This window comes from Theileria equi (assembly GCF_000342415.1).
Source record: "Theileria equi strain WA chromosome 2 map unlocalized gcontig_1105316255037, whole genome shotgun sequence".
NCBI classification, from domain to species: Eukaryota; Apicomplexa; class Aconoidasida; order Piroplasmida; family Theileriidae; genus Theileria; species Theileria equi.
Genome location: NW_004668230.1, coordinates 1,461,522 through 1,473,629, shown reverse-complemented (window position 1 = coordinate 1,473,629; position 12,108 = coordinate 1,461,522). Strand labels below are relative to the sequence as shown.

Here is a 12,108-nt window from a genome sequence, read left to right as displayed (position 1 = left end):
TTCTACTCTACTTCGATCTTCTCAATAATGGCACACATATACCCTCTCTCGACTACTCTTTAAAATCAGTGATAAAAGTCAGCATTGATGTATCAGTCTCTCCTATTGAGAGTCTACAGTGAATGTTCTGTAGGAATTTTAATGGACATCTACCAATAATGTAGTACCATAATTCGGTATCTTGTCCACAGTCCAATGAGAGTGTGCATGTTTAATTAATGGTGGTCCCTTTACACTTCTATGTATTGATGATTAGCATGTTTCCATCATATATTCCCTTTTCCTCCAAGAGATTCATGTATAAGCAAATGAGTAAATTTTTGGACTCCTGAAGAGTGAGAAACTAGAGTACCAACCACCCATATAAGGCATACGCCCAGGACAGCTTAATTAGTCTTGGCGACTGTTTTACAGTATAAAGCTAATAATGTGATAGATACCACTATCTCAATAATCAAAATCTTGAACACTAAAGAGGTTCCTGTGTCATACGGGGAATTAACCAAAAGATCCCAATTGATAGTGGCAACGTCATTATGTACCTATGTTCTCAGTATAGAGGTGTATGGTACAAAATAGGAGAGTATGCAGAAACGAGAGAAGGTACCCAGGGATACAAACCCGAGAATATTTTGTGTATAATTTCAGGTGATCACGGTAAGGCTGACATAGAATTGCTCAAGAAGGTATCAACGTTTCTGCAGATTGTTCAAATTCTATTTCTTCCGCTACCTTTGGTTGTACGTCTGGACAAATGGCATTGGAACAAATGAGAGAGGATTATACCAAGTATTTTGGAGCCTTTTAAATTTCAAAGATCCATCTAGTCTCTACCAATGTTCTCCATGTGGTACCATTGGGTTTGGCGAGTTTAGTGTATATTTGGAATATTTCCGCTACTTTACCCGCAGCAACAGTCAGAACACATAGAAGGACTAATAAAACATCTTATTGATTCCTACGACAAAGTTTCCGTAGAATTTATCAAATATAGACCTTGTGGTTCCTGAAAAATGTTTATGGGCGACATAGTTCATACCTTGGCCTGGTGGAGGAGTATCCGTGTGATCGTATGTAAATATCAACATGCTCCGGCAGACGTTTGTTTCATTAACTGCAAGTTTTACATCAATATACGTGAAAAACCCACTTGTATTGCGATGTAGAATACTAGAATTATAAATGAGAATATCTCCGACTTCCAAATCTACTCCAGATGGACCTATTTCGTAGGCAAAATTTTTGTTTGAATCACCCTGTATATTGTCATTTACAATTCAAAAACAAACCTGTGTCCCGGTGAGAAATTGGATCCTCCCACCATTGACATCAATATCATCTAGAGGTACAACTACATTTAAGCCAAAGCGACGATTACTTCTATGCCACGGTTCTGCATAGCTCAATGTATCTAAATGTGTTTGCATTAGCATGCGCAAATTATACCTGATAGAATGAGTTGAAGATTTGATAGAAAAATGTCTCTAAAAATTCTCTATATTCCATGCTAGAACACAACAAACCTATTGGTCTTCATATTATAATACACTATTGGCATCCAGAATGCCTGAAGGGGGGAGATAAGTTCGTTGAAGGAGGTCCCTCTTAAAATGCAGTGTATGCGACCTGAATGCTTGTGCACGAAAAATGCATGACAAACCTCTGGAATATTTCATGGCTGAAACGTTTGGATCAACTTCCAAAATTTTGAATGCAGTTTCTCTGGCCAGTGTAGTTTTTATGTGTAACATTTTTTTAATTTGCTTAATCTGTTCCCTTGTGAAAACCTTCCTCACTACAGCAACTCCATGAGTAACCAATGACTGATTTATGGAGTAAAGAGATTCCGTAGAGGGTATTTGATCAGGAATGTACGAAATATCATATGGATCCGATATGCTCGAATCATCTTTGGAAGACAAATCTTCAGTCAAAAAGACCTCTTCTTTGTTTTCATGCCTTTTAAAAAATCCAAAACGTCTTTTAACACCTAAAAGCAGATAAGGGGCGCTCTTTGCACCAACATTTGTCCCCAGGGTATTTTTAGAAACGAGATTAAACTTGTAAATTGGTTCATCCAGTAGATTACCATCCTCGTCCATGTAGCCTTTTTCCTGAAGAATATTAGAGAGTAGAGTATACATACCACCCAGTGCTTCTTTAAAAGTGCAAATGACTTGTGTACGAGCCGATCGAATTTCGAGTCAAGTTCATAATTCCTTTCAATAAATCTGGCCGGTAATACAGAGGACCAGTGATTTGGCTGTTCATTCGAATTTAATGACGTTTCTGATTCATCAAAAAGTTCTTCTAAGCTGAGAGAGAGGTCCAAACCGAACGATTTGAGGTACTGTGACTTTGTTGGTATCGCTCTCTCACAATTCAAGGGGTCTTTGTAATGTTTTTTCTGCTTATTGAGTAGTTCACAGAGACTTTGCATGTGTAGTTCGATCGGTTTCATGTGAAACGAGACATTTCTCAGTTTACTGAACTTGACATTCAACAAACTCTCCAATTTGGAGTAATAATCGAAGAATGGGTGATTCTTCCATTTATAAACATCTTTGGTTCCATCTATGCGTTGTTTAGTGGGAGAAGAATGGATATATATATGTGTTTTGTAGGTGTGAATTCGACTCGTACCTGTTGAAGACGACAAAATCGTAGTTCCTATGAGAGAAGGAACAAAGAATGGATGTTTTACCATTTAAAATGTAAATTCATTTGTAAAAGATTAAAAATGCAAAGCAGTCCTTGTGCCAACACAGACTAGGATTCCACGCTTGACCACTTTCGTTTACACAGGAGTGCGACCTTACGTACCCTTTTATTAGAGTCTCCGAGACAGACATTGAGTCCCTTTATCACCTGAGCATTCATGTAACGCGTAATGTGAGGAAAAACAAACCTGAGACTTTCGTTCTGGAGTCAATTCTAGACGTTGATTGTCCATTAGAGAGCTGATAATGAGAATTGAAAGGAGTCTGCAGAATGGAACTTTGCAATTTTTAGCAACATTGGCAGTTTTATCCAAAACAATTTCCATATTCTCTTGGAACATGCCGTATAGCCACTCTATTTTTTCATCACGAACAATGGATGATGATTGTGAAATTTTGTATCCATATACATGAGCCCTATAGCTCTTCTTTTGACCGTTGATGTGTGCAAGCGCCTTGAGTACCATTATGAAAATGTGTATGATGAACCTCTTGCAGAGCCAACTCAAATAATTGGTATTACTGCATTGTACCACAGAGCTTATTTCCAAATTTACAAATAACTCTACAATATATCTCAGGTGTTTAGAATAAAAGTTGATAACATCCGAAATATCAAGGGAAAGTAAAATGAGAATGATGCTATTGACTGTTTCCATGTGGTCCATTCCATAAACGTCAAGGTTCTTTGCCGTTTCCGTACCTAGCGAAGAAAATAAGGCATCTAAAATGAGATACTTTAGATCATAATTACTGCCAAAAACATTAAAATTAAATCTAAGGTGCAAAAGATGATTTGTAATAAGAGTATCAACAGAATCAAGGGGAAGCGGTACCAAGGACATGAACAAATCCGAATATTCCATTCCAGAGGTCTCATCCCTTTCTGGGTCACTAACACTTGCAATACTCAGAGATTCAAATATTTTCCCATAGTCATATGGACACAATGATGTCACGTATCTAGAAATGTAGTTTATACACCCATTCTCAACAATATGCCTGGAAAGTTGCACGTTTGTAATCTTATTTGAGACAAAGTAAATATGCAGTGAGAAATATGAAGGATCTTTAAATTTTATATGCTCAAAAATATCTGTGCATTGACTTGCAAGTTTATAAATGCACATTAAAATCGCATCAATTTTCAAGAGGGATACCGCCAAATTATGAAAAGGATACAAAGGCTCTTTTCTACATCGTTGTTTTAAATGGGTATATAATTTTGCATCGATCGGTTTAGCATCAAAAATATCGTGGTAGGAAAACTTTTCATCAAAAATCTCCCTCATTAACAAGAGTCCAATAATGACCAATTTTTGAATACAATTACAAACTTTACAGTGGCTCATTGCTGGATCCACAAACCTTGTAACGTATGTGTCATTATCAACATTATATTTAAGAATAATTGGATATATATCAACAGACCTTTGTAAATAGGGGAAAATTTGTACAAAATCCATTCGCTTCTCCAACATATTTTTTGATACTACCCTTGTCAGATTTGTAATTAGTGTAGGAATGTACCGCGTCAGAAACTTTTTGGATGACTGAGAGACTTGCATCGCGAAATTCCATAGCTCCTTATATGCCTTCAATACTCTAAGGAGTAAAAAGTTTAGAGTTGTCACAGACGATACAATATCAAACCTCCCATTATTGTACAATGTTATTCCTGTATGTACGTCCGTAAATAATATGGGTGAATCCTTTCCATATTTAGATAACTCTTTGTTAGTCTTGAATATATCCTTGTATAATTCTGATAAATGCTCCGGATCCTTGGGACTTTGAACCATATATTCTATTAGAGCCTCGGAATCTCCAAAAGGGTTTTTCAATATTGGCAACACTTGTATCCTTTCCAAGAACACGTTCAAACAAGACCCAATCACAATGGTATTTTCAACATCTAAATGAGTATTCAAGACGGAATGTTCCAAACATTTGGTACATAGTCTAACTAGACATTTGACCAAGGTTGGATTGTGCAACTTGGAAAATGCTATTCCTATAAATTCAGCAATTTCTCTAGAAACATTCAAGCCTTCTTCAAGACTGTATGAATATGATCTTGAAATGTAAATAAACCTTTCAAACACTTTATAATCAATGTACAAAAATAGACGCCTAAATGGAATCTGATGGTGTGTTATTTCTGCCAAGACATAGTAATAATTCTTCTCCCCAAACCCATTATCAAAAATAGATTCTGTCATTTTAATCAAAAGTTGGTCCACCTGGTGACATTTCTTGACATTGTTTCTGTATATAACAATGAGTAACTGAATGCCCAAAACTAATCTAAGTTCGTCATCCCATTTCTTTGCAGATAACGTATCTGCAGTTCCAAAGTAAGTATTGTACATTAGAAAATTTGTCTTTTCCAGCAAATATAAAGCAAGGTCATGTAGCAATGCAGATTTTGAGCATGAAGCGATCAGAATAAGCAATTTCAACCCAAACGCTGCAATTAAATCATCCTCGGATCTCAAAAATGTTTTTAAAACATCAATCATCTTATCAATATGCTCATTATTTATAGACAAATTTCTATTCATTAGAATCTTTGATACCAAATTCCCCAGAAGCAGATGTAGAATAGTATTACTTTTCAGCTCTTCTGAAACTGCCATTTCATAAATACTTGGAGCAATTACAAAGTCTATGATGGACATATGAAAGTTGCTAAATTCACACAATATATCCAAAATATAGCCAGCATTTTCACTTACATTTGCATCTTGAATATTCATTACCAAGGAGTTTTTTAGAGTCCCTAAAAATTTTATAAATAGGTTCTTGGATGATTCATCAATTATTGAAAAATTTTGAAAAAACATCCTTGTCAATTTACCATAAATGTTCAGCTTCTTGTCAACAAAATCCCACTTGTGGTAATACACTTCACCAATTCTTTTCATTTCCAGAATTCCTATAGGGGTATCATCCAGGGTATCCTTAATTGTTATCTCTGGAATAGGTTCATTTGGCGGGGATTCTTCTTCATTCGTGGATGGAGCTATTACCGGCAAAAGTTCAATCTTTACCACTTCCATAAAGGAGTCTATATACTTGTCGATACAATCCTCATAGACAGGTATACAGCTTTCAAGAAAGTATAGGACATCCGAGAGAACTGCAAGTGATTCCTCAGGCAATGAAAACTCAGAGTATAGAGAATCGACAAGAACCTCCATAATATGAAAACCCATTTTTGGGTGTGATGTAAAGGACTTTAATAACCCATCCTTTAGCTGCAGCGGTGTTATACCAACTTTATCATTCTTTGGAGGTGTAAATTGTACTGGAAAATATATTGTGACTAAATCTGCCAGTTTTTCAAACTCTGTGTCCGATGTTGCCATGTTTTTGCTGACTTTACAAACTAATTCAAATAGCGATAATAAATTACGGGGATCTTTTTCTCCCTTGACTGCATCACATATTTCAGAAACTATATTATCAATGTCTAAAATTTTGTATTTCACTTGAAAATCCAGGATATAGTGAGTGATCCACAAAAAGTCCATTCTGCATTCTCGATTATACTGGTACATGTTACAATCTAACAGGGACTTATACAACCAATTAATCAAGTTTTTAAATTTGTTTACACTATCATTCTCCACAAGGGTCGAATCTTGTTCCATCTGCGAGCATATTTCATCAACATTCATGTGCCTCTCCATGATAGACTTTATTGCCATTACTGAGTGCTGCAAACACAGCGTAATTTTTACGCATTTTGACAAGAAGGTTAGCACCGGAAAAAAGTCAAAAATCTTTTCCGTTCTCGAGACAATCTCGTAGAGGAGTTCCACAATCTTTTTCTTCTCGACCAGATCCGACTCCTAAGGAAAAGTAAAGGTGAGTGAACAAACTTACAGCGTCATACTTCTCCTGAATGATCGAAACGAATAGCATCGCATTGCTATTAATCACCGAGAGTAGGATGTGGTTGCGATGGCGATTCATTTCGTACGGATTCTCAGCAATCAAGTAGGAATCTACAGCTTCGTGCAGATCCTCACTCGAGTACGTCGTTCTTAGTAGCATTTTGACGATACCTTCCTAGTTAGCGATTCGATTAGATATATGCCTTCGAATTGGCACAAACTGCGGTATGTTGGTGAACATTATTTAATTTACAAGGACGGATTCTACTGACATTAAAAATGTGCCGTTTTAGAACGATTTTGAGAAATTGAAGAGCACAGAGGATGGATGCGTGAATTCCATATGTAACGCTGGATTTATAGTGTACATTATACCACGAATTTATGTGTATAGCAGCAGCGACTGAGGATAATAGCGAGTGGAGTCTACGGCTCCCTACCCACAATCGCTCCGGCCTGGAGTACCACATAGACTTTAAATCTCTGATCTTCCACTCATGAATCGCAACTTTACCCTTTCTTTACATGGTTTTGTATAATGTAGTATTGCCATACGTGTTTCATGGTATAGAAGCTCGGTTTCTCGTGGCTATGCGTCGTATTTGAAAAAGAAAAAGTACTGGTCCCTACATAATAACCACAGCAGAATGGAGGGACGTGATCTGTCCAGAGAGCCCTGTCCTGATAGGATAGTCGAAGATATGGGTGGTGCCTTTGGAATGGGAAGCATTGGCGGCTTTCTCTGGAATTTTGGCAAAGGCCTGTACAATGCTCCGAGGGGAGTTATGTTTCAAAACGCTTTATATGCGGCTAGCTCAAGGGCTCCCGTTCTTGGCGGTAACTTTGCTGTTTGGGGTGGTACATTCTCCTCCTTTGACTGCACCTTTCAAGCTATACGTAAAAAGGAGGACCATTGGAACGCAATTGCAAGTGGATTCGCTACAGGCGGTGTCTTGGCCATGAGAGGAGGTTTGAGACATGCCTCCAGGAACGCCCTCATTGGTGGTTTATTGTTGAGTAAGTTGGTCGCTGTTGGCACATTTTCTCTTAGGTATCATAGAGGCTGTTTCCGTCATTATCGGAACTCGTTTTGGTGACACACCTAGGCATCAATTTCAGAAGCAGCTCCAGGATCAGAAAGCATTAAAGTTTGTTCTTTTCATTGCAAACATTTATGTTTAGGAACACGAATGATAATAATGCAATGCCAATAAACACTAATCCGACATAATGTTTTATTGTGTATATAAACTTTACTAGATTACCAAGATGGGCGGTTGCTTATGATTGCAATTTCATGGATCATATAGGGGTATTCTAGAGTCTCAACGTTGATGTTTGGATGCCTCGAGATTGCCATGGAATACACGACCTCTCTAATATCGTCAATTTGACCTAGAAATTAATGCTTTTTCATTGTTAGAAACATACCTGCACAAACATTCCCTTTGTGATCTCTCAGACAATTGATTTGTTGTGTTGTAAAATTGAAAATGAACCATGGATCCCCCTCTTGGACGCTCATTCCGCCCTTGAGTTCAACATCCTTTAGTATCAGCACAGAGGGATCTAGACTGAGTTTTTGTATATTTCTCTCCTTGATTGAGGTGTTGAGTACGTTGAATGCACACTCTCCACAGTGCTGTATGTCTTTAGAGACGAGAATGACAACTTACAATTTTTAGAGATTCGTGATCTCCTTGCAAATAACAGTCGACTACATGAGGTGCGATTACATGCTCTACCATTTCCACAAGCTCGGGAATATTAAATGAAGGATCCAAGCGCTTCATATCTTGGATTGCAGTTGAAAGCGTTGATTTTGAAAGAATGCTTCCAATATATGGGTTATCTGTGACGATATAATGTGCAATTGTAGACTTACCAAAGACACTTCTCAAAAATGGCATGTCACGCAGCTTACTTCCGAATCTGTCCCATGCAGATTCCTTGGCTAGGACGAGAGCATTTTCAGTGCTGACTTCAGCTTCTACTTCAGCAGCAACAGTAGCTTCCTTAGCCTCAGTTCTAAAGAGATTGTGACGTATAGAGTCAAATTACCTCTCCTTGGACTTGGCCTTCCATCTTTCCTTTAAAACTCTTGCGTGTTTCTTCTCATCGTGTAGCATACTGGCCACTTTATCTATTCCAACTGCCGCACTTTTTGCTATAAGAAGAAATAATGGAATAACGAGCGTAAACCTACCAGATTGGAGGCAGAACTGGATAATCTTTGAGTTATCCTTGGTTTCTGCGATTTTTGTGATACATCCTCGTCCAAAATCCCTTGTTTTGGAAAGGTAGTTTGTAAATTTTGTATACTTTTCGGATATATGGGCTTTATTCTCCAACTCTTGTATGGCTTCCTTTAAATTTTTATCCTTTTCCAGATCCCTCTTGACTTGGTTAATGACAGTTTGCATAAAGGAATCTGAAGATGAAAAATACCGAATAGGATGGCCTTGTACATTGCGATTTAGTTTTTGGATGTTTTTGCCAAAATTTACCAGCTGCGTTATACCTCTCATGTTAATTTCTACATTAAATCACCTTTCCATGCTTTAAACTTGTGGATTGGTACAACATTTACGTTTCATTAAAAATTTATAAAGTTTAGGGCAGACGAGCGACGGTGGAATCCCTACAAACGGCAGGAGCTCCAAAGACGACTTGACGGGAGGCGCTGCGGGACAATTGGTTCTATGAATGGATATGTATCAATACGATGCTTACGACAGATACACATATGGCAGCGCCTGCTGCAATTGCCAGAGCTGCTCTCACAGAGCAACATTTTGGCGATTTGTGGCAACATACCAAGGGTGTTATGCATACGTGCAGGTATAAAGAAAAGCTTTTAATGCCTTGGACCCCCAAATCTGCCTCTACCACGCATGGGACCACCTCTTCCTCTGCCCCTGCCTCTTCCTACCGTGAGCTTTGGCCTTCCTGGCTTCTGTTTGGGTGTATCGTCTATCAAGAGTGTGTCCAGTGGTATGCTATCTGGGAGCAAATAGTAGCGAATGCTATTCCCTCTGACGGTCAAGTGATCCAAGAGGATGACGGAGTTATCCTTTTTGACAATCTTTACATTCTTCAAATGAGTGTTCATCGAAATATCTATACCGATGATGGTACCAGTCATTACAGTACCGTTCTTTAACTCTAAGGTGACTGACTCATTTGCCAGTTTCATAAGGAAGCGAACCAACTTCATCTTATAAAATTGCTGAACCGATTATACTTGCAACATGTATTGAACTACAGGGCTTTTATAAGCCTATTATTACGATAACCTAAAGAATTGTTGAATTTTTGCAGAATTAATGGGTCACTCGCGACTAGTAAGCCAAGTAGGGCCGTAATACCCCTTAGCAGCGAACATATCACAGAGATACCAACAAATACGTACCTTTTAATGCTATAGATTTAGAATCCGCAGAAAATATTCATTGAATATACGTAGAAATGCAACTTTTAGTACAAAATCACCAATTTTGATGTATACACAATGGTACGAGGCTATAATTGAAATTCACACTCAACAAGTGTTACAAGAATAGTCTCATGATCGGTGATTTCTATTGCATTAAATAATAAATGACCAGCCGTTGCCATGTCTATGGCCCCATGAGATTCCATGAATTATTTCTTATTTAGTAGCATTTACAAGCACACACTCCTATCCATTGTACCTCCCTGCCACTTTTTTAAAATGTAGACGTTACATACAAGCTGATTTGCACGATTAGCCGCTGAGTTTGTATCTTCTGATATGAACATTTTCTGTTTGCTGTACATACTCTGCGTAACAGATGTTTTTAGCTACATACTGACAGGTTTAAACAGCCATGCAAGAAATGGCCGAGTTTGGATGTCTTGGGGGTATCCTATCTTTGATGATGGACCCAGGCGCAAAAGAAGACGCAAAGTCGACCAAGCGTTTGAAAGAGGACCGATGAGGATTAACACACCGCTAATCTATCAGTATGCCAACAGACTTGCCCAGAACACGTACGTTTGTGTGTCCTACATGAGAACACGTGCCTAAACTTTGCTCACATTCTTCTTCAGGTATCACGTCCCAGGGTATGGCATCTTGCCTTATATCCAGGAAGAAGGTTTAGGAGCTTCGGAAGACGTCTATACCAGCCCTGAAACTGCCTGCGGAGGTATTGACATAGATGAGGAGGAGTTTGAGAAAATCAAGAGTGTTTACAAAATTTTTAATGATAACGGCTGCGGTGTATTAAAGATAATTGGCGCCAAATCGCAGCATTTTGCATTCCTATACAGTGGACCAATAAAGGAAAAACACGGAATAAAGTGTTATCTCAGGTTTTTAATAAACAGGGTGTATCCAGGTTCAAAGGTGACAGTACTCACTGATCTATCGAGCGAGGAGTCTATTATATCAAAGGGTGTAGATGACAAACTATTTGGAAAGCAAAAGAGAATGATGATCACTGGCAGAGACTATTACGAATCACATGACGATGGTCTTCCAAGTGATACGGGACCAATTAAGAAGTTCGACATGCTCACATAACTGTCCCTAATCGCATATTATTTTAATAAATTATGTTCTTTTGGAAACTCCAACCTTTGCAGGGCGTAGTATCCTGTTATTTATGGTATATCCATTCTGTACAACTTGGACGACAGTGTTGCTTGAGCTGCCGTCTTGAACTTCAAACATTGCCTCGTGAACTTGAGGGTTGAAGGTCTCCTTCAGACTTTCATATCTCTTGACACCAAACTTTTCAAAGACATTGTGAAGGATGGTTTCAGTCATTTTGATTCCATTCACAAACTCAGCATGCTTTGGGTCTAGAGTGTCTGTGGCTTCAGCATCCGGACCAAGCTGGATGCTCTTGAATGCCAGCTCGAATGTGTCTGCCACCTCTAACAGGTTCTTGGCGAATTCCGTGATGGCATAAACCTTGGTATTCTCGACTTCCTTTTTGTATACGGTGCATAGATGGTCACAGTTCTCTAGGGACATTTTATACTTTAGTTCTAGTTCCTTTAGCTTCTTCTCTAGAGTTGTAAGTTTCTGTATGGTGGAAATAAACATGTACTTGTGCCATACCTCTTTTAGCTCCACATTTTCTTCGTGTAAAACTTCCAATTCGCTCTTTTCTGGGACTTCTTCCTGGGTTTCTTCCTCTTCCTCGACCTCTTGATTAACCTTCTCCTCAGTTTCGTCAGTCTTCTCCTGTTTTGTCGACATCAACCTGAAATCATTCAACAAAAATGGTCTATATAATACGCTGGATCCAGAATTATATCCGTTTAGCGCATTTTTGGTGTGGAATCTTCCACCAGAGACGAACGGTCTGCAGGCATTACGCAACGCGCTGCAACCAAAGCGGCTTACTGCGTTAAATCTCATTTTTGCAAATTTATATATACGAAAAGTGCAAATAATGGATATTGGCCGAGTTTAGGGCAAACTCCCGAGAGGTCGGGCCAAGCACACCACT

General features: G+C 38.5%; 7 protein-coding genes across 7 annotated transcripts; 2 read left to right on the top strand and 5 right to left on the bottom strand.

The window, feature by feature from the left end:
* Window positions 1-935: 935 nt before the first annotated feature.
* Window positions 936-2,707, bottom strand: BEWA_041350 (conserved hypothetical protein; the record flags this gene model as incomplete). Its single annotated transcript, XM_004833492.1, has 8 exons — window positions 936-1,006; window positions 1,040-1,114; window positions 1,151-1,256; window positions 1,290-1,446; window positions 1,524-1,626; window positions 1,661-2,114; window positions 2,147-2,574; window positions 2,644-2,707. 8 exons carry the CDS (start codon window positions 2,705-2,707, stop codon window positions 936-938), a joined length of 1,458 nt encoding a protein of 485 aa, XP_004833549.1.
* A 62-nt stretch (window positions 2,708-2,769) lies between these two features.
* BEWA_041340 (conserved hypothetical protein) lies at window positions 2,770-7,043 on the bottom strand (the record flags this gene model as incomplete). Its single annotated transcript, XM_004833491.1, has 3 exons — window positions 6,612-7,043; window positions 2,909-6,577; window positions 2,770-2,868 (listed from the first exon to the last, which is right to left on the bottom strand). Exons 1-3 carry the CDS (start codon window positions 6,780-6,782, stop codon window positions 2,770-2,772), a joined length of 3,939 nt encoding a protein of 1,312 aa, XP_004833548.1. The 5' UTR covers window positions 6,783-7,043.
* A 70-nt stretch (window positions 7,044-7,113) lies between these two features.
* Window positions 7,114-7,994, top strand: BEWA_041330 (mitochondrial import inner membrane translocase subunit tim17, putative). Its single transcript, XM_004833490.1, has 3 exons — window positions 7,114-7,639; window positions 7,674-7,770; window positions 7,805-7,994. The coding sequence occupies exons 1-3, from the start codon at window positions 7,270-7,272 to the stop codon at window positions 7,851-7,853; spliced, it is 516 nt and encodes a 171-aa protein (XP_004833547.1). The 5' UTR covers window positions 7,114-7,269; the 3' UTR covers window positions 7,854-7,994.
* BEWA_041320 (mitochondrial import inner membrane translocase subunit tim44, putative) lies at window positions 7,884-9,220 on the bottom strand (the record flags this gene model as incomplete). Its single annotated transcript, XM_004833489.1, has 6 exons — window positions 8,829-9,220; window positions 8,684-8,789; window positions 8,508-8,650; window positions 8,299-8,474; window positions 8,054-8,264; window positions 7,884-8,017 (listed from the first exon to the last, which is right to left on the bottom strand). The coding sequence occupies exons 1-6, from the start codon at window positions 9,148-9,150 to the stop codon at window positions 7,884-7,886; spliced, it is 1,092 nt and encodes a 363-aa protein (XP_004833546.1). The 5' UTR covers window positions 9,151-9,220.
* A 259-nt stretch (window positions 9,221-9,479) lies between these two features.
* Window positions 9,480-10,233, bottom strand: BEWA_041310 (small ribonucleoprotein D1, putative; the record flags this gene model as incomplete). The annotated part of the gene is made up of 2 exons (XM_004833488.1): window positions 10,035-10,233; window positions 9,480-9,918 (listed from the first exon to the last, which is right to left on the bottom strand). The coding sequence occupies exon 2, from the start codon at window positions 9,837-9,839 to the stop codon at window positions 9,480-9,482; it is 360 nt and encodes a 119-aa protein (XP_004833545.1). The 5' UTR covers window positions 9,840-9,918; window positions 10,035-10,233.
* A 27-nt stretch (window positions 10,234-10,260) lies between these two features.
* On the top strand, window positions 10,261-11,171 carry BEWA_041300 (conserved hypothetical protein; the record flags this gene model as incomplete). The annotated part of the gene is made up of 2 exons (XM_004833487.1): window positions 10,261-10,636; window positions 10,697-11,171. The coding sequence occupies exons 1-2, from the start codon at window positions 10,398-10,400 to the stop codon at window positions 11,169-11,171; spliced, it is 714 nt and encodes a 237-aa protein (XP_004833544.1). The 5' UTR covers window positions 10,261-10,397.
* Window positions 11,172-11,201: 30 nt separating this feature from the next.
* Window positions 11,202-12,017, bottom strand: BEWA_041290 (co-chaperone GrpE protein, putative; the record flags this gene model as incomplete). The annotated part of the gene is made up of 2 exons (XM_004833486.1): window positions 11,202-11,678; window positions 11,715-12,017. The coding sequence occupies 2 exons, from the start codon at window positions 12,015-12,017 to the stop codon at window positions 11,202-11,204; spliced, it is 780 nt and encodes a 259-aa protein (XP_004833543.1).
* Window positions 12,018-12,108: the final 91 nt, after the last annotated feature.